At 42.1% G+C, this 26,782-nt stretch overlaps 1 protein-coding gene across 2 annotated transcripts in view; it reads left to right on the forward strand.

The window, feature by feature from the left end:
• The window catches only part of LOC129710284 (adenylate cyclase type 1-like), a 253,216-nt gene that overhangs the window by 202,846 nt on the left and 23,588 nt on the right, over positions 1 to 26,782 (forward strand). For both annotated transcript variants that reach the window (XM_055657175.1, XM_055657184.1), the window contains 2 exons: positions 7,933 to 8,079; positions 8,194 to 8,292. In XM_055657175.1, coding sequence (XP_055513150.1) covers positions 7,933 to 8,079; positions 8,194 to 8,292 — 246 coding nt within the window. The remainder of the gene's footprint in view (positions 1 to 7,932; positions 8,080 to 8,193; positions 8,293 to 26,782) is intronic.

Raw genomic sequence — 26,782 nt, forward strand, 5'->3', positions numbered from 1 at the left:
TGGCAGAGATCAGCCATTATAGAATGGCAGAGTAGACTCGAAAGGCCGAATGGCCTAATTCAACTCCGATAACGTGAACTTGTGAAGAGAAACAAGTTTGGCATGACTACTGACCATTTCAGACCTGGACTTTTGAACTTCCCCAACAAACCTCAGATGTACCGAGGTCTTGGTTACCTCTGAAGCAGTGTTTTTGTGCAGTGCAGAGGGAACATCATGTGCAGCACCTGAGGGGGAGGGAGAAGGATGGCGGGTGGAGAACAGGAACTCCACTGAGTATATCAGACTGAGCCATGGAGTGGAGGGGCGTGCAAGCAGTGAACATTCAGGAAATTGGGGTTGTCAGGGTTTTAGCGGTTGGTTTGGGCAGAGAGAACTATCAGTATCCCTGGCATTGTGGAGCTAGGATGTTAGAGTATTTGCAGACCCATGGCCAGAGAGTAAGACCATTAAGTAGAACAGTGGCCAATACCATGGGGACAGGATCTGGGATGATTGAACATAAATATGGAACGTATGATGATCTAGTCAGGTGCTGCAATATATAAACCATGAGCGCTAAATGGGTAAATGTTTAAGAAGGAACTGCAGATGCAGGAAAATCAAAAGTAGACAAAAATGCTGGAGGAACTCAGTGGGTGCAGCAGCATCTATGGATCTATGCTTCTCCTCCAATTTCCGGTGGTCCTCAGTCTGGCCTTGGAGGAGGCCCAGGACAGAAAGGTCGGATTCGGAATGGATTTCGGAGTGAATCCATTTCACCACTAACTTCCATTTGGCACTCAATACACTTGGACCATTTCCGACATTTCCCTACCATTTCTAGACCTCACTATCTCCATCGCAGGTAACAGACTACTGGCCGACATCTACTATAAACCACTGACTCCCATGGCTATCTGGACTACACTTCTTCCCACCCTGCTTCCTGTAAGGACTCCATCCCCTACTCCCAATTCCTTCGTCTATGCTGCATCTATTCTCAGGCTGAGGTGTTCCACACCAGGGTCTGATGCCCTCATTCTTCAGGGAACGGGGATTCCTCTCTCCTACCACAGTTCAGGTTCTCAACAGGGTTTCTTCGATACTCCGTGACACTGCTCTATCTCCCCATCCCCCCATTCTTAACAAGGGCAGAGTCCATCTAGTCCTCACTTTCCACCCTACCAGCCGTCATGTACACTAAAGATTCCTCTGTCATTTTCGTCACCACCAACATGACCCCACCACTTGCCACATCTTCCCATCTCCTCCCCTGTCTGCTTTCTGCAGAGATCGTTCCCTCCATAACTCCCTGGACAGGAGACCCAGACAGACTACCTTCAGAAGGAATTGGGAGGGGTTGGCTGTTTGCTGCAGCAATCCATGTGCAATACATAAAGGAATCCCACTGAGTAAAATTCCGGGATGACTCTCTGATATAGCGGTGGCAAAAATATTGAGACCTGGCAGAGACATGCTGGGACCCTTTGGAAAAACCCTGCAAATAGGATTTTGATATTTAAGGAGACCATGACCACAATGGGGAGAGCTGTCCAGGCTTGAGAGTCTGAAGAGGAATCCCGACCATTCTCTACACAGATGCCGCCTGACCGGTTAAGTTATCCCCTCATTGAGTAATATATTTTAACCATGACTGCCCCAGATAACGTGAGCTTGCAAAGACATTGGTCTTTAGAGATATCTATCTTACAAATTGTGACACTCTACAATACATTCTCCATTGAACATATGAGTAGCTCCTGGAGCAAGACCCCCAACCCAGCTTGCAAAACAAAGACCATCATAGTGGTACCTTTCATGATAGATAGCTCACATTGACACAATGCATGAGTGTCTGAGCTGTTAAATAATTAATATTTCCCAGTGACTTAGAAAGAGGTCACATTCATTTTATCAAGTTTATACCAGATCTCAGAGGGGTTTGATCCATCCTAATTCCCACTTATTTCTCTAATGTCTATTCTCCGTCACATGTCACATGCCCATCAACTATCTCCGATTCTCCTGTCAATTACCGACACTGGGAGTAATATAAAGTGGCCACTTATTTGGCTCGGGTAGTGTTTGAGCAGCCCACTGTGTTTTTCGAAGGCAACTGGTCAGATTACAAATGGAGCTGCAATGAGTCATCACCCGTCATCATGCGCCTTCAAATATTTTATCTGCTCTGCAAGTAGAATTCGTCAGCGTATTGACATCATTTGTTAAGTGAAACATTAGTTAAATTATTGTTTACTGGAAAAAATCATTTATTTTTAAACTTTCTGAATTACTCCCAACAAACACAAAATTGTATTCCATTATAGCAGTTTGATGGTTTGAACCCAGCTTAAGAATTAGTTTGCAGATTTTTTTTTAAAATGGTGTTAGTAAAATTGTTGGTGGTTATTTAAAAAAAAAACGAATTTGGTTACTAGTGTTCTTTTAGGATATAAAATCTGCAATCCTTACCTGGATGTTAACTTTTGAAACATCCTTAACTAAGGATGTTTCAAAAATATTTATTAAGGTGTTACTCTGAAGACATTACTCTGAAAGCATTGATGCTTACGGCGTAATTATTTTCTCATTGCGCCGACTGCGTATGGGCGGCCATTGGTTACGCACGGTGACATAATCATGTGTAACCATGCGCTACACATACGAGGTCAGGATGCCTGCATGCGACTGCAATACACCCGTGTGCGTACGCGATACATCATGCTGGAGGCGCGCAAAGATTTTGGGCCCTACATAATCCTGGAGCGCCGCGCGATACCGCGTGCAACTCCATTCCACTCCGCGCTTCTCCATGTGACCGTCCCACGTGACCCACATGCTACCCGTGCGTCCCAACGCGACGACGAAGCCGTGTAAATGGCGCGCAAATGACGGCCATGTGGGGCAGGTCCTTGACTGCACCCTGAAAGGGTCAGTTGAACTGAAAAAGCCCAACTCACACAGTTAGTTATTAAACCTATAAAAGGGAATCACATGTGTGATGATGTAATTAGCAGTGCGTACCACAGCTGCCTGTTGTTTTCCATACAAGGGTAAAGGGGAGCGTGGATGTGGTCAGGGCAATTTCACAATGGATGCTTCTGATGGATGAGCAGCTCTTTGAACTCATTCATTAAATGTCCTTTAAGCACAAATTGGGCCAGATTTTGGGCAACTGGTGTCCTGATCACCAAAATAGGCCATTCCAGCAACAATGTACTATAATGTCTCTTCTACACTCCAAAGGGAATATCGGATAGGAAATGATTCCTAAGTGGAACTCGCATTGGGAAGTGTAATTTCCTGAGCAACCAGAAATAACAATAATTTTCTCTTCTATTCAGTGTGTATTTTCAATCATTTAGCACTCAAATAGACAGCCCTGAGTAATCAGATTTGAAGACCATTTTCCCTAAGAGTTCTTGCACCCCTGACAGTGGACTGACTGGCCTATATTTCCAAGTTTGTCCTTTACCCTGTTTTTTTTTTAACAGTAAGAGTTCCAATTTCAACAGTTGAGGTTAAAATGGGAAACCCTGTGTTAAAATGTTTGTTAGGGTTTATTTTAAAGAGAGAACAATTTAACAATTAAAGCCTCCTGCTGTTATCCGAAGCATTACTATTACTTGGGGGACCTCTAGTGGATGAATGCTGTAACCACATTGCACCCTTCCATATCAGCTTTCTCACTTTGGCGAAGTGGTGAGGAAATTAAAGACTTGGTATCAAATTGTCCGATTCACCAAGTTAGTTATGGGCCTGTTGCACTTGGCGAATTTTTAGGCAACTGCCGGCGACTGTCATAGTCATAGCAGATCGCCTAAAAACCGGCGACAACCTAGGTCATCCTGGCGACAACCTATGACATCACCTACGTGAGGAGAAGTCAAGCTAAGCTCATTGGCGTCAAACCCACTGTCACCAAAAAATGTTCAACATGTTGAAAATTAACGGCGACCAGAAAGACGCTACGACTTTTTGCGCGACTGAGGAGATACTCCCAGCGACAACCGGCAAACATGTGGCGACAAACTAGTCGCCTGTAGTTGCCTAAAAAATTGCCTAAGTGGGACAGGCCCATAACTGGCATAACTGCCAGGTCTTATATTTATCTGCCCACCTTCATAAAGAACTCCAGGGAAATATCATTGGAGTTTCCATGTCAATCAAATGAATGAAAGTGGAAATTAGGGCATTATTCGGAATATTTTAAAAAATATATAAGGGGAAAAAAAAAAATTTAACTGTTTACCTAAAATACATTTTGCTTTTTTTTGGTGCGGCCAATCTCATCAGAAACCTATTTACCATTGAGTTTGGGTCCTATCCTTAACCAGAGACCTTGAATGTGGTTTGAGTCTTGCCCAATCAGAAGTTTCATCCATTCTGTAGTATTTTGGGGTCCAAGTCCATAACTGTGTGAAAGTGGCATTGCAAGAGTGTTAAAGAAGACATATGGTTTGCTTGCTTTCATAGATTGGGGCAATGAGTATAAGAGTCAGGAAGTCGTGATGCAGTTTTATAATACTAAGGTTAGACCACATTTGCAGTATTGTGTGCAGTTCTGGTCACCCCATCGCAGGAAAGATATGGAAGATTTGGAAAAGGTGCAGAGGAGGTTTACCAGAATGATGCCTCGATTAGGGAGTATTAACCACATGGAGAAGTTGGTTGGACTTGGTATGTTATCTCTGAAATGCCAGAGGTTGTGTGGAGAACAGATCGAAGTATATGCAATTATGAAAGGCATGGATAGGGTACACAGTCAGAATCTTTTTCAAGAGAGTCAAGAATCAAGGGAGTCAAGAGTGTTTTATTGTCAGTCTGAGGAAGGGTCTCGACCCAAAACATCACCCATTCAATCTCCAGAGATGCTGCTTGTCCCGCTGAATTACTCCAGCATTTTGTATCTATCTTCAATTTAAACCAGCATCTGCAGTTCTTTCCTACACGTATTTTATTGTCATATGTCCTAAAATGGAACAATGAAATTCTTACTTCACAGATGAAAAAAAATCAAACACTAGAGAGCATAGCTTTAAGGTGGGAGAAACAATGTTTAAACAAGACAAAGAGGTTATCCACTTTGGCGGCAAAAACAAGAGGGCAGATTATTATCTCAATGGGGTTAGGTTAGGTAAGGGGGAGGTGTAGCGAGACCTGGGCGTCCTTGTACACTGGTCACGGAAAGATGGCTTACAGATACAGCAGGCAGTGAAGAAAGTTAATGGAATGGTGGCCTTCATAACAAGAGGATTTCAGTATAGGAGAAAAGAGGTTCTTCTGCAGTTGTATAAGGCTCTGGTGAGACCACATCTGGAACATTGTGTACAGTTTTGGCCTCCTAATTTGAGGAAGGACATCCTTGTGATTGAGGCAGTGCAGCGTAGGTTCACGAGATTGATCCCTGGGATGGCGGGACTGTCATATGAGGAAAGATTAAAAAGACTAGGCTTGTATTCACTGGAGTTTTGAAGGATGAGGGGGATCTTATAGAAACATATAAAATTATAAAAGGACTGGACAAGCTAGATGCTGGAAAAATGTTCCCAATGTTGGGCGAGTCCAGAACCAGGGGTCACAGTCTTAGAATAAATGACCTCCTCCTTCACCTATTTTCTATGTTTCTACATGCCGGGCAATTTTTTTACACAGAGGGTGGTGAGAACCTGGAACATGCTGACAGGGTGGTGGTTGAACCAGATACGTTAGTGGCATTAAAAGAGTTTTGGATAGACATATAGATATGTAGGGAATATGCAGGTAGGTAAGTGATGGTCATGGCATCATGATCGGAACAGACATTGTGGGCCGAAGGGCCTGTTCTTGTGCTGGACAGGTCCATGTCAAAGTATCTCGCTGGGGATTGTAAGATGAATGGATCAGAAGAGTAGTTTGCTAATTGATGACCAAAATACCTTTAGACCGCTGGTACGCTGGCAAGACCACTTCCTCGCTGGGCCAATAGGAGGTGGGATTTCCCAGGTACTACACAAGCAAGTGGTCCCCAACCTCAATGTCACTGAAACTCTTCGCCAAAGCTTAATATGAAATATTGCCTTCTGTAGCTAATGTAGGAGACTTCTCAGTTAATCAATATAGGAATCAACATATGACAATATATTTGACTGTCAGTTGTCTTAGGGGTATAGTAAAAAGTGTCAGGTTAAGAATTACACACAGGTCATTCCATATATGCACTGCCCTCTGTGTGCATGTTACCCCTTGAGTTCCTTTTAAATCTTTCCCCTCTCACCTTAAATCTATACCATCCAGTTTTGATTCCCTTTCTGTGAAAAAGACTGCAAGTATTCATTTTATTTATAATTATTTTAGGCCTCCAGTCCAAAAAACAACCTTCCACCATTATCCTCTACTTCCTACCATCAAGTCAATGATGTATCCAAATAGCTAGATCTCCCTAGATCTCATGTGATCTAATCTTCTAGACTAGCCTACCATGCAAGTGTCAAAGGCCTTGCTGAAATCTATTTAAACAACATCCACTGCTCTGGCCTCATCTGGCTGCGGAGTGTTGAGGTCCCGACCACGGGGGAAAATGGAGGAGGACTGGCCAATTTTTGTGCCTTCCACCATAGTGATGAATGCTGTGGTGGATGTTTGTGTTAATTTCTTTAGTATGTTTGTGTGTTCTTTATCATTGTACCGCTGCTGGCAAATTCATTTCACTTGTACTTATATGCAATGTGATGAATAAAACCGTATTGTATTGTATTGTACTGTATCAATCCTTTTTATTACTGCTTCAAAAAAATCTTATCAGATTTGTGAGACACGATTTCCTACACACATTTCTAAGCTGACCATCCCCAATCAATGCTTGTCTATCCAAGCGCTGGTAGGTCCTATACTCTGAATTCCCTCCAGTAACTACTGATGTCAGTCTCACTGGCCTGTAGTTCCCTGCCATGTCCTTGTTGCCCTTTTTAAATCACAGTATAATATAAACCACTCTCCAACCTTCTGAAACTTCACCTGGGGCTAAAGATGATGCAAATCTGCCTGTAAGGCCCAATGCAATTTCTTCTCTATCTTCCCTCAAGATTCATGGATGCTCTTGGTCAGGCACTTGGTCATTCACCTTAATGTGTTTGAAGATCAGCCATACCTCCTCAGGCACATCATGCACTTCATATCTCTCCATTCCCTGTATTTCCACATGCTTATCCACAAATCTCTTAAATATCACTGTCGTATTTGCCGTCATCACCACTCCTGGCAAGGTCTTAAAGATAGCGGAGTCAGGGGATATGGGGAGAAGGCAGGAACGTGGTACTGATTGGGGATGATCAGCCATGATCACATTGAATGGCGGTGCTTGCTCGAAGGGCTGAATGGCCTACTCCTGCACCTATTGGCTATTGTCTATTGTGTTCCAGGCACCCACCTCTCGCTGTATGTTTTAAAAAATAAACTTGTCTTCTTTTAACCTAGTCCCTCTCACCTTAAAGCCATGCCCTCTTGACACTTACACCCTAGAAAAAAAAGGTTCTGAATGTCTATCCTATCTATGCCTCTCATAATTTATATATTTATTTCAGATCCCGCCTCAACTTCTGAAATTTGTGCAAATCTCTCCTTTTCGCTAATACCTCAACTATGAACTTCCATCAAATGCCTTTTATTGTACTAAGGACTTTAGGTTTTTTCACAAATTGTGTGATTATTAACTCATCTGCCTCACCTATTAAGCTTCTTGTATTGAAATAAATGCAGTTTAAACACTGGTATTCCCCCTCTCGTTGTAGTGTCCCTACCTGTCCAGTCTGCCTAATGTGCCCACATTGACCTCAGTACTTGCCCCAAGCTACTCGCCTACCTTCTTTCTGCCTAATGTGTTCTTAATCTGGTCAGTACAGGGTATATATGTTGATCCCTCATCAGCTACTCTTGACTTTACACTTAACCTCTCCATGTTGTTCATTGCAGGACCTCTACTACCAGTCATATTCTCAAGTGGGTGTGATGTTTGCCTCAATTCCCAATTTTAATGACTTTTATATTGAACTAGATGGTAATAACATGGGAGTTGAATGTTTGCGCCTCCTGAATGAAATAATAGCTGATTTTGATGAGGTACATTTAATTCTTTATCCGCCATAATATATCTTTATTTTACAATATGTTTGAATATTGCACTTCCTCAGAACTCTTGTAAATATAGTTTACACCTTTCTTTTGGTCCTGAAGCTAATGGACAAAGACTGCTACAAGGACATAGAGAAAATCAAAACGATTGGCAGCACTTACATGGGAGCGGTTGGACTTGTACCTACAACTGGGACCAAGGTAATGAATTAGGCAATATTTTATCCAGTGAATGGTGGAACACCATTGCCAGGCACACACAGGAAAATTAGCTGAGCAAAAAGTTGCCCATTAAGGAAATGCTAGAATGTTGTCGTAGCAACGGATAATACATTTTTACAATGCATGTTGGCCTCCGTTGCGGTGAGGCTGCATTTGGAGTATTGTGTTAACTTTTGGTCATTGTGCTAAAGGAAGACAATAGACAATAGGTGCAGGAATAGGCCATTCGGCCCTTTGAGCCAGCACCGCCATTCACTGTGATCATGGCTGATCATCCACATTCAGCACCCCGTTCCTGCCTTCTCACCATATCCCTGACTCTGCTATCTTTACGAGCTCTATCTAACTCTAGGGTGCAGAGAAGATTTACGAGGATGTTGCCAGGTCTTGAAGGCATGCACTATGGAGAGAGGTTGAGCAGGCTAGGATTTTATTCCTTGATGTGCATGAGGATGAGGAATGTTCGTATAAAAGTGTATAAGATCATAAGGGGAATAAATGCACAGTCTCTTATTCAGAGGAGAGGAATCAAAACCCAGGGAACATAGGCTTAAGGTGAAAATCGAAAGGTTTAATAGGAACTTGAGGGACAATTGTTTTCACAGATTGGAACGGAACGGGAACGGACTGCCGGAGGAGGCATTTGGACAGACAAATGGATAGGAAAGGTTTAGAGTGAATGTAGAAACAAGGAACTGCTGATGCTGGTTTACACGTGCTGGAGTAACTCAGGAGGTCAAGCAGCACCTCTGGAAAACATGGAAAGGTGATGTTTTAGGTCAGGACCTTTTTTCAGACGCTTCCCTAAGGTTTAGAGGGATATAGATAGACCTACAGCACGGAAACAGGCCTTTCGGCCCAACTTTCCCACATGTCCCATATACACTATTCTGACCTGTCTGCATTTGGCCCATTTCCCTCTAAACCTGTCCTATTCATGTACCTGTCCAAATGTTTCTTAAATGTTGCGATAGCACCAGCCTCAACTACCTGCTCCAGTAGCTTGATCCATACACCTACCACCATTTCCATGAAAACGTTGCCCCTCAGGTTACTATTAAATCTTTCCCTCTTCACATTAAACCTATGTCCTCTGCAGGCACGTGCCGTCAGGGTAGGCAAGGTAGGTAGTGCCCTACCCTGACTAAAAGGTAATTATTAAATATAAATAGTAAAGATTTCCAATTAATTTACTAAATTTGGTATTTATTATTAAATGGTTATTATTTTAATAATATTATCTTAGGTAGGCATAATTCTCCCATGCCTTTCATCCGCAGTATGCATAATACGCGTAACTATGTTCAACTCACGTGCCGTGGACGCGCTGCTTCACTTACAACGGGCAATAAAGGCAGCTGAAATCCTGCCTTTGCACCATGGCAAGATGCTACGCATGCCCACAGGAGAGGAGACCAATCTGCACATGCACATTTAAAAAAGTTTTTTTTAATTCGACTGACTGCCTACAGGACCAATCTGCGTGTGCGCGGTTTTACGATTTTCTGCACATGTGCGGTTTTACGATTTTCCGTGCATGCGCGGTTTTTGTGCCTACTCTGAGTAATTACTCATGGCATGTGCCATGTCCTCTGGTTCTCGATTCCCCTTCTCTGCAACATCCCCATAAATCTTCTCTGTATTTTTTCCAGCTTGAGAACTCTTTCTTATAACATGGTACCTAAAACCGAATACAATACTCTAAATGTGGCCTCTTGTATAAATCTTGTATAATTGCAATATAAACTCCCAACAAATATACCGATATGGAACAAACTCAGGCAGATTGGATGACCGTAGATGGTGCATCTAAGTCAGCATGGGCAAGTTGGGCTGAATGGCATGGTGTATGATTCTGACATTACTATTATTGTATTGTAAGTTGGTATCTGTCTTGTTCGACACTGCGTTAAGAAATTACTGTTACTGAGTTTCAAATTCATCTGTTTCAGCTTTTAATTGCCAGTTCTTTAGAATGGAGAATGTGCTTGATATATTAATTGAGCTGTACTACACTATGACTATTAGTTTCCCATTTAGCATTGCATTTTACTATTATTTGTGGAAATTGAAAGGGAATAGTTCTTGGTGCAGAGATAAGCAAGTTATACAAGATGTAAAACATTACACACATCCAGATACTGCTCATCTGTGTTAGGACTGGATTGCAAAGAAAGACAAAAAACAGACTGAGATGACATTCATCGAAAGAACACACCGATCTTTTTGCACTTGGAATTATTATTCAAGACCGGATATGATAAATGGGCAATATTTGAAAAGGTACAAAGAATGTCATGGAAGAACTCAGCCGACCACGAAGTATCAAGGGAAATGGACAATGTTTCGAGTCGGGACTCTTCCTTAAACTTCCCAGCTGGCCGAGTTCCTCCAACAGTTTTTTGCTCAAGATTCCAGCATCTGCAGTCTCTTATATCTACAAAGAATATCAATGAGGCAGCACAGTGGTGCAGCAGGAGGAGCTGCTGCCTCACAGTGCCAGTACTTGGGTTTGTCCTGACCTCGGGTGCTGTCTATGGGGAGCTTGCATGTTCTCCCTACGACCGCATGGGTTTTCTCCGGATGCTCCGTTTCATAGAAACATAGAAAATAGGTGCAGGAGTAGGCCATTCAGCCCTTAGAGCCATTCAATCTGATCATCGTCCAAAATCAGTACCCCGTTCCTGCTTTTTCCCCATATCCCTTTATTCTATTAGCCCTAAGAATGTGGTTCCTCCCACATTCCAAAGACGAGTGGGTTTGTAGAGAGTTGAATAATTGGCCTCTGTAAATTGCCAAGAGGTTAAGCATTACTTCAGAACAATGCTAGAGAATTGGACATCCTTCACACAGAGTTGACAATTCTGAAGTTTAAGTTTGAGGTGTAAATATAAATTGCAGCAGAAATGAGAAACAAATGAGGCAAAGGTGAACACTGGTGCGTGAAAGAGCACAATCATGGTGAAGGAATCCACATGGAAGATATGTAAATAAGATGTCAAGGAAGATATAAAAATGCCACACCTTAGTAAGTGTGGTCTTTAAGAACTGCCAGGGAGATTTATGGAGGCAACAAAAGAGGTGCAGGTTTGAGGCAATAAAATAAAAAAAAATAGATTTTTTTGGGTATAATTAATAATCTAATTAAATTAACAGTTTTTACGACTTATCTTTCTGCATTTTGTGCAAAAGCATTTACAAATTTTAAAAATCACTTAAGGAGTAGTACTTTACAATTCCTAACCTGCAGGGCCATGCATGCTGCTGGGAGGCGGGATTAGAAGGGGTATTCCTTTCTTGACTTTGTGTGCTGAAGGGACTATTTCTGTGTCATATCTCTCCCGAACTGGCATACAACTGCAAACTAAATGGCTTCCTTCTGTATCATAACATTATAATGCTTCTGCAATCCTATTACCAAATCTCTATAATGCATTCGCTTGGACACCATTTTAAATAATTGCTCTTAATTAAGTGTTTTCAAATGTTTTCCTTGCTTTACACAATAATTGTAACAGTGCAGTTTAGATTTTGTAGCTGATTAGTTAATTCGTTAGATAAATGTCTTTTAGCCAAATTTGGTCCATCCAGTGCAATTTTAAACACCAACAAATATTTTTAATTAACTATTTCCTGAAAACTGTGTTTTATAACAGTGAATATTTCAGTAACGTTAAATAAAGTCTTTAAAATATACCTAAACCTGTCTTTGCACCTGAGAGATAAATATATATTTTTTAATTCTCCTTGGAAGCCTGTTAACAGGTCACTATAGTGATTAATTGGTTAAGAATCACTTATGATGATGCTAGTTTCCAGCAATTAATAAAAAATAAAGCCATTGTAAAAGACTACAGATGATGAATTTGTGGTGACACTAATATGCTCTTTAAAATGTGTTATCTATTGTGCTGTTTGACCATGTTCAAGCAAACTCTGCTGGAACAAATAAATGCAACTCAAATCATTTGAGTATTTCCCACTCAGTTATATCTTTGGAGGATAGAAGAATGCAATCTATATCTGTAAGTCAAAGGACAACCCCAGGTGAATATGCCGCAACAAGAGCACTAATTACATATAGTCCTAGAGAAATAAAGGCAATTAGTGTATATTATCAAATGCCTCATTGACGATTGAAGGTTTAATCAGGTTGTAATCCTGTTAGGTGATGTAAGTTAAAGTGATAGGACCATCTGGCTGAAAACCAAGAGGCATACAACTTTCTGTGTGATCAGATAAGGACACTTTTGGAGGTAGCGTTAGAGGTGCAGGTGTGAATATATTAACACGACTTAGAAGTTGTGGTTTGAATGCCATTGGCATATTTAAAATAATACTAGTCTGTGTACTTGAATACCGTAGCCTGCAAGGCTGGACTGTCCCACTTAGGAAACCTGAATGGAAATCTCTGGAGATCTTGCGTCCCACCCAAGGTTTTCGTGAGGTTCCCGGAGGTTCCGGTCACTCTCCCTATTGGTGGAAAGCGGTTTCCGCATAGTCGTGGTTTCTTCTATGTTCCTGCGATTATTTATTTTTTTTAAAACGGCCATGACTAAAAATATGTTGCCGTTTTGTCGAAGCCAGTGGAGTGGGGTCGCTATTTACTTACAGGCAGTCGAAGGCAATCTCCTTCGCTGACCGGCCATTTTGATTGGCTCATTGGAGTTTTCAGCAAAACTCCTGTCGGATCTTTGCTTTTCAGGACCTAGATGATCTGCCGGAAGGTAAAATGCCCACTAACTTTATTAAACTTCTTAAAACTGTCTCCACTCCTTCTTCTCCCCCCCCCCCCTCTCTCCCCTTTCCCTTCTCTCCCCTTTCCCTTCTCTTCCCTTTCCCTTCTCTCCCCTTCTCTCTCCCCTTCTCTCTCCCCTTCTCTTCCCTTTCTCTCTCCCTTTCTCTGTCGTTCTCTCCCCTTCTTTCCCCTTCTCTCCCTCCCACCCATGCTCTCTAAAGGACTTACCGTGCTCTGTGGTAACCGTTTACCTTCCGCTTCATCGTGCAGACAGAGCTCCTCCGTTGTCCCTGGCCCCCACCTTCGCGATGTGTTTGTGTGTGTGTGTGTGTGTGTGTGTGCGGTCGGCAGTAAAGATCCTGTAGGATTTTTGTTCAGTAGATGCAGCTCACGCTTCGGTCGAGGCTTTCCAGTCAAGTGACCAAAACCTCTGGTGACTCATGGAGAGTGACCGGAACCTCCGGGAACCTCACGGAAACCTTGGGTGGGGCGCAAGGTCTCCAGAGGTTTCCGTTCAGGTTTCCTCAGTGGGACAGGAGCATTACTGTCAGGAGATTAGATTCGAGATCTCTTTCTTGACTGACACAAAAAAAAACAAATGGCTTCCTTCTGTATGATAATATTACAATGTTTTTATGATTCAATCCCCAAATCTCCATGGAACTGTACAACAGGACTCCATTTTGGATAACATTTGTTAATTCAGTTTCTTCAAATATTTTTCTTGACATTATCAAGAACAATTACAGTACAGCTTTTCAGCTGAAAAGTTAATTTAATACAAAAATAAGCTCTTTATGAAAGCAGCGTCTCATCCATCTAGTGCCAATTCAAAAAACAAACAAAAAACATTTTTTTCTTAAACTGTGCAGAATGATTTAGTGGTAATTTTGATTTATGGTTGTGAATACTTTGGTAAAATTAAAAATTGTATTCTGAAGCTTTCAAAAGATGACTAAAGCTGTCTTTGCACTTTGAGAAAAACATTATTTTTGAAATCCTCTGTGAAAGCATGCTGCTGTGGTGATTAATATTTTGTGGACTTACTTGTGATGATGCCAAGGTACTGCAGTTTTTTTCAAACATTACAAAGATCACAGAAGATAGATTTGTGATGTTGCTAATGTTTTCTTTAAAATATGTAATTCATTCTGCTACTTACCATGTTCTCACAAATTTTGTTGGTGAAAATTAAGTCCATGCCAAATTGTTCTCCTGTTGTTGAGTTGGAATAATTTACATCGGGTCAAATTTATGCTCAGGTTACACATGTCTCTGATAATAGAAAATAACGATTCAATTTAAAGTTGCAGCAATAAAATGGGTCCTATTCACACTGGGGTAAGCAACTTTTGAAATCATATTGAAGCAATGAGGTGGCACAGTGGTGCAGTAGTAGAGTTGCTGCCTTACAGCGTTGGGTTCATTTCTGACTATGGGTACTGTCTGTATGGAGTTCGTACGTTCTCCCCATGATCGTGTGGATTTATTACGGTTTCCTCCCACATTCCAAAATGTACAGGTTTGTAGGTTAAGTGGTTTTGGTTAAAATAATGAATTGTCTCCAGTGTGTAGGATAGTGATAATGTACGGGGATAGCTGGTCGGCACGGATTCGGTAGGCCGATCGGCCTGTTTCCGCTCTGTATCTCTAAACTCAAACTAAACAATGATAAACAATTAAAGGTGGGAATGAAATGCTTGGAGGGGACTTCAGGAATGGAAACTTGGAATTGCAAGATGGGATAATTGTGCCGGAATTCCATTCCTGCAGAGGACCCATGAGTCTCTCTGCCGTCCACTTCGGCCATTCAATTAGATCACTGTTGATCATTATCTCAACTCTATTATCCACTTTTGGTCCATATTCATTTACCCGGTAAAAATCTCTATTTAAATCTCAAACATTTGGATTGACCGATCATCAGCAATATTTTCAAGAAACCTATTCTCAAGTTGAAGCCTGCAATAATCCAATCATCAGATTCAGATTCAGATTCAGATTCAATTTTAATTGTCATTGTCAGTGTACAGTACAGAGACAACGAAATGCAATCATAATCTTTCCATCTAATTCTTTAACTTCTAATGAAGAATGCCTACCCAATGGGTAAGATGATCAGTCACCCTTGGAGTCAATTGCCAATCCCTTGGTTACAGCTAAAGTCAATGTGCTCAAAATCTGCTGGAAACTCCCAGAGTACTTTTATGGGGCAAATTAGCTAGAGAGGGAATGGATTTAATGCGACTCAAATGATCACCATACACTAGTTGCTTTTGCTAGGGAAACTCCCAGAGCCAATTGACCTAGAGATGGGTCTATGAGGCGGGACTGGACTCAGTCACAGGGAGAATGTACAAACTCCATACAGACAGCACCGATAGTCTGGATCAAACCCGGGTCTCTAGCAATACAATAATGCGGATCATGTTATTTGGGGGAGCCTTTCAAGAGTTCCAGGAGCTTACTAACAGGTAGGAGCTGCCCTAAGTCAAGTAGTAAATAACAGAGAATAAATAGTAGAGACATGAAGGCAATCTGTCCCCAATTAATGCACAGATGAAAAACTGCGTGGGGAGGATAGGCAGAGGTGAAGACTTGTGGATGCGGGACTGGAAGATGGTGACCGGAATTGCGGCAGTTGGGGGAGGGAGCCTGGGAGCTGTTCTGGAGAAGGCTCTGTCCCCAAAACTGCGGAGGTTGGACTTGTGGATGGAGAGGAGACCAGCTGATGTGGATCTGAAGGACCATGAGGGTTGGTAGGGGGAGAGGAGGTCAGTGAGATCTGGGGGGGCCAGATGGTGGAGGGCTTTGTAGGTGAGGATCAGGATTTTGTAGGTGATCCGGTGGGAGATGGGAAGCGAGTGAAGTTGTTTGAGGACTGGAGTGATGTGATGCCAGGATTTGGTATGGGTGATGAGTCGGGCGGCTGCGTTCTGGACCAGTTGGAGTCGGTTGATGTAGATGTAGCTGATGCCAAGGAGAAGTGAGTTGCAATAGGAGGAGATGAACGCATGGATGAGTCTTTCAGCAGCGGGAGGTGTGAGAGAGGGTCTGAGTTTGGCGATGTTGCAGAGATGAAATAAGGAGGTTTTAATGACATGGCGGATGTGAGGCTCAAGGGAGAGGGTGGAATCAAAGATCACGCCAAGGTTGCGGGCCTGGGGAGACAGTGGTGCCGTCGATGGTGAGAATGGGGTTATTGATTTTGCTGAGTGTGGCTTTGGAGCCTATGAGGAGGAATTCTGTCTTATCGCTGTTGAGTTTGAGGAAATTATGTTGCATCCAAGTTTTTATAGCTGACAAACAGGAGTTGATATGGGAGAGGGGGGGGGGGGGGGGGTTGTGGGGGGATTTGGTGCCAAGGTAGATCTGGGTGTCATCAGCGTAACAGTGGAAGTCCAGATTGAAGTGGCGGAGTATCTGACCAAGGGGGAGGATGTAGATGATGAAGAGGAGGGGGCCGAGTACGGAGCCTTGGGGAATGCCTTGAGTGACTGTGGCTGTAGCAGAGGTGTGGTTGTGGAGAGAGATGAAGTGGGATCTGTTGGAAAGGTAGGAACGGAGCCAGCTGAGTGCAGAGCCTTCAATGCCGAGGTCTTTGAATCTGGTGAGCAGGATGTTATGGTTCACTGTATCGAAGGCTGCGCTCAGGTCGAGGAGGATGAGGATGTTGAGGGAACCAGTGTCAGCAGAGGTGAGGAGGTCAGTGAGGACTTTGAGGAGAGCAGTTTCTGTGCTCTGGAGGGTGAGAAAGCCAGATTGGAGGGGTTCAAGTAGGTTATACGCAAGGAGGTGGGAATGAAGTTGCGACGCAACGATATGCTCCAGGGTTTTTGAAAGAAAGGGGAGGTTTGAGATTGGGCGGTAGTTAATGAGAGAGGAGGGATCAAGACCAGGTTTCTTTAAGATTGGTGTAACAGCAGCAGTTTTGAAAGCGGAGGGGACAATTCCTTGGGACAATGAGGAGTTGAAGAGATTAGTGAGGTAGGGGCAGAGAACGGGGAGGCAGGACTTCAGCAGGGGAGTGGGGAGAGGGTCGAGGGAGCAGGTAGTGGGTTTGGAAGAGCTGATGAGTTTGGAGATTTCAATAGGGGTGACCAGGTCAAACTGGGAGAGGAAGCAGTGTGGAGGAGGGGTAAGGATAGGTAAGGTACAAGGCAGCAACTATATAGCTGCGGCACTGTGTCACCCTATATTCCAACCTGTTTTCTCACCCCACATGCTAAATTGGGAAATGGAAGAAAAAGGATGACACCCAATCCCACTTCAAATTCCAGCAGACAGGATTAGTATTTTGGCCTTTATTACAACTAGGTTACCAATAAGGGCAGGCCACTAGATGTGATTTACAGGGATTTTGACAAGATCCAAAATGGGAAACTTGCCCAAATGCACTGGGCCCCTGGTATTGAGAGCAAGTTGGCAAAACTGATTCAAAATTGGCTTGGCAATAGAAGACAAAGAATGATGGCAGCGGGTTGTCTTTTGCAATTGGATGTCTATGACAGTGGTGTCTCATAAGGATTTGTGCTGGGATCCATGCTGTTTATAATATAAATGATTGACTTGGATGTTGATGTGGGAAGCATGATCAATAAGTTAATTGATGGCAGAACGATTGCTGAAGTTGTTGAGAGAGCGGGATGTGTTCTGAGGCTGCCGTGAAATATTGACTTGTCGGTAAAATCAGCTGAACAATAGCAGATAGAGTTCAATCTAGACCAATGTGAGGTGATGAATTTTGGAAGTACTAATAAGGCTTGGACACTATTAATAATAGGCTGAAAGGGAGTATTGAGGAAAAGAGGGACCTTTGAATATGTCCAGAGATACTTGGAGATGGCAGCACAATCACAACACACAAGGTACACAAAAACTTGAAATAAAAAATGAAACCAAAAAGAAAAAGACAAGTTACTGTTGGCTGGCTGCAATGTGCACTGTGCCTTAACCGGAACAAATGAACAAACAAACAAACACAGACTTATCCCCTGGACAGTGGATTCTAAAGTAGTGCCCCCCCCACCCCCACTCCCCCCCCCCCCCCCACACCAGCCCCCCCTCTGTGTTCTCCCACCGTCCCCGTTGTCTTCCCCTCCCCCCTCACGCTCATATGCTATCTACTGTACACTTGTAGAAGTTTCTGCACATACTGCCAACCCCACCAGATGAATATAATTTAGGTTTCCACATTTTATAAAGCTGCTATAGCTGGCTTTGAATGTATCGACAGTTTCAAATGATACATCACATCACTCCCCCAGCCTGATGCTTATTCTAGTCTTGCCATGTAGATCTCATGTTTTCCTTGATCACCAAACTCGGGGACACATTGTATTGGTTCTCATCTATTTACAGTACAAGCTTCACACTTATTCATTCCCCCTGTTGTAATATCTCTGTTTTTTAGAGTTTATCATGCATTTGCAAATGCAACATTTTGCACATTATCTTTTAGGATTTTTCACATCATCGATTCTGCAAGATTTACTGAAGGGCTGACATTCCCAAAACACTAATTTCTTTCACATGTATGAACCATTCATGCTGACTATTTTGCATGATATTCTGAGGGGGTTGGTGTGTAGGTTGCAGATTGGTGTGTTACAGCAGGTGTTTTGGTGGCACAATGGCACAGCAGGTAGAGAAGCTATCTCACAGCGCCAGGAACCCGGGTTTGATCCTGACCTCCAATACTGTCTTTGCACGTTCTCCCTGTCACCGCGTGAGTTTCCTCTCCATGCTCAGGCTTGCTCCCAAGTCCCAAAGATATATGGGTTTTAGGTTAATTGACCTCTGTAAATTGTTGCCAGTGTGTAGGGAGTGGATAAGAAAGCGGGATAATATAAAACTAGTGCAAATGGTGATCAATGGTTGGCACAGATTCAGTGGGCCAAAAGACCTGCTTCCATGCTGCATCTCTAAACTAAACAACTAAAAAAAATGCTCCAGAAATTGAGGATGAAAACATTTAAGGCAACTTTTCAAAGTAAAATTGTATTTGTAGAACATTTGCAAATTGAGGTGTACCCATATTTCTAAAGGCTTTAATGTATAGCTCCAGATATCTGGAGCCCTTCTGTTTTTGTACTTTGAATAGAAACATAGAAAATAGGTGCAGGAGTAGGCCTTTCGGCCCATCGAGCCTGCACCGCTATTCAATATGATCATGGCAGATCATCCAACTCGGTATCCTGTACCTGCCTTCTCTCCATACCCCCTGATCCCTTAGCCACAAGGGCCACATCTAACTCCCCCTTAAATATAGCCAATGAAGTGGCCTCAACTACCTTCTGTGGCAGAGAATTCCACAGATTCACCACTCTCTGTGTGAAAAATGTTTTCTCATCTCGGTCCTAAAAGATTTCCCCCTTAACCTTAAACTGTGACCCCTTGTTCTGGATTTCCCCAACATCGGGAACAATCTTCCTGCATCTAGCCTGTCCAACCCCTTAAGAATTTTGTAAGTTTCCATAAGATCGAATGATATAGACTTTAAAAACTCTCATTCATGACACAGCGGGAGCTAACTTATTCTTCCCACAGAATCCTTCCCTGTGTTTCTGCTTTCAATTGAGGAGTTGTCATTGGTCAGGATAGGAGGAAGAGTGGCCTAATATTGAATGGTGTATAGGAAGATGGCTGTTGGGAGTGGCCTTGTTGAGGGGAAGAGCCTTGGTGAGGTGAAGTGTGAGTCTTTGGCTCAACAGTCTTGGTGAGGTAAAGTGCGAGTCTTTGGATCAAGAATCTTCAGCGAAGAGGCTGAGGCAAGGAGGCTACACATGAATTGGTTGTGTGTTTAAGTTGCTTTAAATATTTAAACTTGTGATGGCAGGAATGTTATTGCAGTGCATTTGTTGCAGGATGTGGGATGTCAGGGGCACTGCTGGTGTCACTGACCACTACACCTGTGGGAATTGTGTCCAGATGCAGCTCCTCAAGGACCGAGTTAGGGAACTGGAGCAGCAGCTGAATGACCTGTGGTCCATCCGGGATGACGAAAGCTTCCTGGACTGGACCTACAGTCAGTTCGTCACTCCAAGAGTGTAGGAGGTGCAACAGTTAGAGACGGAAAGAAAGGGGATGAAGCGAGTGCAGGAGACCTCGGTGGAAATACCTCTTGAAAACATTTTCGCCCTCTTGGGAGCTGTCGGGGCAGATGACGCTTCCAGTCCGAGCGGCGGACAAGTCTGTGAATCGAATCCTAGTGTTTAGACTCGACCGGCGAGACCGATGTCAGGCAGAGCCATAGTGGTGGGTGACTCCATTGTCCGAGGTATGGGCAGGAGAGTCTGTGACGACAGGCAAGACTCAAGGATGGTTTGTTGCCTCCCTCGTGCCAGGGTCCAAGACGTCTCAGACCGGCAAGAACATCCTCATGAGGGAAGGTGAACAGCCAGAAGTAGTGGTGCATGTAGGCACAAATGGCGTGGGTAAGAAGAGGAAGGAGGTTCTGCAGCGTGACAATAGACATAAAGGTAGAAGCGGTGGGTGGCATTGTTGGTTAAAGAGGATATTAATGCAATAGCAAAGAGAGTCATTAGCTTGGATGCTGTAGAATCGGTATGGGTAGAACTGCGAAATAGCCAAGGGCAAAAAAACACTTGTTGGAGTGGTATACAGACCACCTAGCAGCATTAGGGAGTTTGGGGCAGGCCATTTAAGACCCAGAGAGTTGTGAATCTGTGGAATTCTCTGCCACATAAGGCAGTGGAGGCCAATTCACTGGATGTTGTCAAGAGAGAGTTAGATTTAGCTCTTAGGGCTAATGGAATCAAGGGATTTGGGGAAAAAGCCGGAATGGGGTACTGATTTTGCATGATCAGCCATGATCATATTGAATGGCTGTGCTGGCTCGAGTGGGCCGAATGGCCTACTCCTGCATCCATTTTCTATGTTTCCATGTTTTGATAATAATACCATAATCTATATCATTGTCAACATTTGATTCAATCAAAATGTGCAATGTTGTGGTTGGTATATTATAGCAGTTGGTATGTGAACTTCAAATGTAATGGATAAGTCGTATCCACAAAGAAGCACAGTACATTGCTTCTACTATTTTTTATGATGAATGGTATAGCACTTTAGCAGTGATATCTTGTTTTCCATGACTCAATCTCTACATTAGGGCTTAGCTGACTGAGCACTACTGGCTATCGCTTTGACAAGTTGACGTTCAGTTACAGTAAACAGCCAACTCCACTCAAAATCTTCACATTCTTGTTTCTGAATCGGAGAGTGATTCAGAAACACTGTCATCCAAAGAATGTGCCACATTTCTCTTGGTCTACAGTTTGTAAAACTGACTAGAAAATACTGTAAGAGTTTACGTTGCAGAAGCACAATAATCATAGCAGTTTAATTGAGATAAACAAGTCATTACAAGTCTGATTACACAGTTTATTCAATGCATATATATAGATTATTTTAATCAATGCATTTTTGTTTCTCTAGTTGACATTACTTTGCCCTTCACTAGCTGAACAATCCATTTTATTTCTACCTATTCACTGTCCTATTTGCTTTACTTGAAAAATCATTTAAAAAATAAATAAACAATACTGTGTTTAATTTCTAAATTCCTACCTATTACTTTTATAGCTCCATTACCAATTTTAACAATTCTAATTATTTCTGGAAAACAAAATATTTTTATTGGCTGCAAACCACGTTGAAAGCTAATTTTCTCTTTGCTTCAAATCAAACTTTAGTAAGTTAATCTTCGGCTTTGTCAAATCTACAAGGGTCAAGTAAGGTTCAACTTTATACTCTCTTATGCTGGGATGTAAAAATAGTAAATTAATTGGTAATCCACAGCTCATCCAAATAGAAAGAATTGTATATTATTTGGAAGGTTTACATTTGCCTTCAATTTTTTTTAATATACATTATCTTGCAATTATAAGTGTGACAATTTATTTCCATAAACATTATATTGAGAGATTTTTAATATTCATAAAAGCATCTTCAGCTACTAGGCACAATGTGGTTTATGACAAAAAGAATACAAATGTATAAAGAAAAACATGAAACCAGAAAAGTAACTTGGTGTTTCAAATTTATTTTAACTGAATGATTAGGTATTGTACGATACGATATGATTAACTTTATTCATTCCGGAGGGAAATTGGTCTGCCTCCAGTCACAACACAAAATGAACAAACAAACATAGACTGAGTCCATGGGCTGGCGATTCTGAACTAGACTTCCCCCACCCCCCCATGTATATTCTCTAACGTTTATGAACAATTAAGAAGAAAAATAATTAAACAAAAAAAAAAGATTTTTTGAATTATTGCGCGTGTCTCGAAATGTAATTAAGCAATACTTGATATTAATTTAGTGTTATAAAACTGAACAGTGCCTTGTCACTAGTACTAATTTTATTATCTCATGATATCATTTTGCTGGTCAGATGGCTTTCATTGATTATAAGATGGGAGAAGATTGGGTTAATTAACAAATGCAAAATAGATGGATTTCCTTTAAAAAATGATACCTTGGGACATAATATGTGAGTAAATTGAGATGTGGCATTAATCACATGCAGCGTGATTGTGCGGAAAACAATAGCTTGCATCAACTTTCCCATAACACTCGTATCTTTATCTTCTGTCTTTGATGTAAACTAATCATTCGAGATTGATTACTATGATTTGTTTGCAATACCTTTAAATTCTATCTTCTGATGACCAGGATGGCAGAAGGTTAATCAATTATACTTTGTCAATTTTATCACGTATTATATCCTGTGTTGCTGTGATCAACAATAACTTATATTGACTTTATCTTTAGCACAGCAAAAATATTCCTAGTTACTTTAAATTAACATTATCAAACATAAAAGGTGACAATCCATGTATGAAGATCTGGGGACATTTGCTGAAAACTTGATCAAATAGTTTCTGTAGATTGATAACATTATATAAAATTATGAGAGACATAAATAGTGTAGACAGTCAGAACTCTTTTCACAGGATGGAAATTCAGAAGCTACAGGGCATAGTTTTAAGAAGAGAGGTGCAAAATTTAAATGAGTGGACTGAAGGTGGCATGGTGACACAGCTGTAGATTTGCTGTCTTACAATGCCAGAGACCCAGGTTTGATCCGGACTACAGGTGCTGTCTGTATGTAGTTTCTACGTTTTTTATGACCTGCGTGGGTAATTTCCGGGTGCTCTAATTTAACCATATAACCATATAACAATTACAGCACGGAAACTGGCCATCTCGGCCCTGCAAGTCCATGCCGAACAATTATTTTCCCTTAGCCCCACCTGCCTGCACTCATACCATAACCCTCCATTCCCTTCTCATCCATATGCCTATCCAATTTATTTTTAAATGATACCAATGAACCTGCCTCCACCACTTCCACTGGAAGCTCATTCCACACCGCTACCACTCTCTGAGTAAAGAAGTTGCCCCTCATGTTACCCCTAAACTTCTGTCCCTTAATTCTGAAGTCATGTCCTCTTGTTTGAATCTTCCCTATTCGCAAAGGGAAAAGCTTGTCCACATCAACTCTGTCTATCCCTCTCATCATTTTAAAGACCTCTATCAAGTCCCCCCTTAACTTTCTGCGCTCCAGAGAATAAAGACCTAACTTATTCAACCTTTCTCTGTAACTTAGTTGTTGAAACCCAGGCAACATTCTAGTAAATCTCCTCTGTACTCTCTCTATTTTGTTGACATCCTTCCCATAATTAGGCGACCAAAATTGAACACCATACTCCAGATTTGGTCTCACCAATGCCTTGTACAATTTTAACATTACATCCCAGCTTCTATACTCCATGCTCTGATTTATAAAGGCTAGCATACCAAAAGCTTTCTTTACCACCCTGTCTATATGAGATTCCACCTTCAAGGAACTATGCACGGTTATTCCCAGATCCCTCTGTTCAACTGCATTCTTTAATTCCCTACCATTTGCCATGTACGTCCTATTTTGATTTGTCCTGCCAAGGTGTAGCACCTCGCATTTATCAGCATTAAACTCCATCTGCCATCTTTCAGCCCATTCTTCCAAATGGCCTAAATCACTCTGTAGACTTTGGAAATCCTCTTCATTATCCACAACCCCCCCTATCTTGGTATCATCTGCATACTTACTAATCCAATTTACCACACCTTCATCCAGATCATTGATGTACATGACAAACAACAAAGGACCCAACACAGATCCCTGAGGCACCCCACTAGTCACCTGCCTCCAAACCGACAAACAGCCATCCACCATTACCCTCTGGCGTCTCCCATTCAGCCACTGTTGAATCCATCTTGCTACTCCGGCATTTATACCCAACAGTTGAGCCTTCTTAACCAACCTTCCATGAGGAACCTTGTCAAAGGCCTTACTAAAGTCCATATAGACAACATCCACTGCTTTACCCTCATCAATTTCCCTAGTAACCTCTTCAAAAAATTCAAGAAGATTAGTCAAACATGACCTTCCAGGCACAAATCCATGTTGACTGTTCCTAATCAGACCCTGTTTATCCAGATGCTTATATATATTATCTCTAAGTATCTTTTCCATTAATTTGCCAAACCACTGAAGTCAAACTAACAGGTCTATAATTGCTAGGTTTACTCTTAGAACCCTTTTTAAACAATGGAACAACATGCGCAGTACGCCAATCCTCGGGGACTATTCCCGTTTCTAATGACATTTGAAATATTTCTGTCATAGCCCCGGCTATTTCTACACTAACTTCCCTCAATGTCCTAGGGAATATCCTGTCAGGACCTGGAGACTTATCCACTTTTATATTTTTCAAAAGTGTCAGTACTTCTTTTACTTTGAAACTCATAGTATCCATAGCTACTCTACTCGTTTCCCTTACCTCACATAATTCAATATCCTTCTCCTTGGTGAATACCGAAGAAAATAAATTGTTCAATATCTCCCCCATTTCTTTTGGCTCTGCAGATAGCTGTCCACTCTGTCTCTCCAATGGACCAATGTTATCCCTCGTTATCGTTTTGCTATTAATATAGCTGTAGAAACCTTTTGGATTTACTTTCACCTTATTTGCCAAAGCAACCTCGTATCTTCTTTTAGCTTTTCTAATTTCTTTCTTAAGATTTTTTTTACATTCCTTATACTCCTCAAGCACCTCGTTTACTTCATGCTGCCTATAATTATTGTAGATCTCTCTCTTTTTCCGAACAAGATGTCCAATTTCCCTTGAAAACCAGGGCTCTTTACAATTTTTACTGTTTCCTTTCAACCGAACAGGAACATAAAGATTCTGTACTCTTAAAATGTCCCCTTTAAATGTCCTCCATTTCTCTTCTACATCCTTCCCATAAAACAAAAATGTCCCAGTTCACTCCTTTTAAATCATTTTGCATCTCATCAAAGTTAGCCTTTCTCCAATCAAAAATCTCAACCATAGGTCCAGTTCTGACCCTCTCCATAATTATATTGAAACTAATGGTATTGTGATCACTGGACCCGAAGTGCTCCCCAACGCATACCTCCGCCACCTGTCCCGTCTCATTTCCTAACAAGAGGTCCAGCACTGCCCCTCCTCTAGTAGGTACCTCTATGTATTGTTGCAAAAAACTATCCTGCACACATTTTACAAACTCCAAACCATCCAGCCCATTTACAGAATGTGTTTCCCAGTCTATATGTGGAAAGTTAAAATCTCCCACAATCACTACCTTGTGCTTACTACTAATATCTGCTATCTCCTTACATATTTGCTCTTCCAATTCTCGATCCCCATTTGGCGGTCTATAATACACCCCTATAAGTGTTGCTACACCTTTCCCACTTCTCAGTTCCACCCAAATAGCCTCCCTAGACGAGCCCCCTCCAATCTATCCTGCCAAAGCACTGCTGTAATATCTTCCCTGACTAGCAATGCAACACCTCCACCTCTTGCCCCTCCCCTCACACCTGAAGCAACGAAATCCTGGAATATTTAGTTTCCAATCACAGCCCTCCTGCAACCATGTTTCACTGATCGCCACAACATCATACTTCCAGGTGTCTATCCAGATTCTAAGCTCATCCACCTTTCTTACAATGCTCCTAGCATTAAAATATACACATTTAAGAAACCCCCCGTCTCTTATTCTCTGTTTATTTCCTTTTTCTTCTTTCTCCTCTTGTGTCCGAGTGCTTCCCTTTTCTGCTTCCTGCCTCCCATTCTGTCTACTAGCTTTCTCTATTTGAGTCCCTCGCCCCAACCATTCTAGTTTAAAGTCTCCCCAGTAGCCTTTGCAAATTTCCCCGCCAGGATATTGGTCCCCCTCGGGTTCAAGTGCAACCCATCCTTGCTGTACAGAATTTCCTCCCACATTCCAAAGATGTACTGGTTTGTAAAGCCCCTGTCCCACTTGGGCATTTATTTTGGCGACTACAGGCGACTAGAATGTTGCCACATGGTCACGGGGTAACGCCTGTATGGTCGTGAGTAGTCTCCTCAAGAAGCCTAAAGAGTCGTAACGATTTTCTGGTCACCGCTGGATTTTGAAATGTTCAAAACCTTTTGCCAACTGAGGGCTTGACGTAGCTTGTCTTCTCCTGTTGTAGGTGCTGTTGTAGGTTGTCGCCAGGATGACGCAGGTTGTCGCCGCGTGCTGACTGGCGAGTTCCATTGGCGACTACCTAAGTCAACAATATAAAAATAAAAAAGAAGTACAACATAGCAAAGATAACTGGCATGCAAGAGGATTGGGTAATGTTTAAGAAACAACAGAAGATAA

This window comes from Leucoraja erinacea, chromosome 2 (genome assembly GCF_028641065.1).
Source record: "Leucoraja erinacea ecotype New England chromosome 2, Leri_hhj_1, whole genome shotgun sequence".
Classification (NCBI taxonomy): domain Eukaryota; kingdom Metazoa; phylum Chordata; class Chondrichthyes; order Rajiformes; family Rajidae; genus Leucoraja; species Leucoraja erinaceus.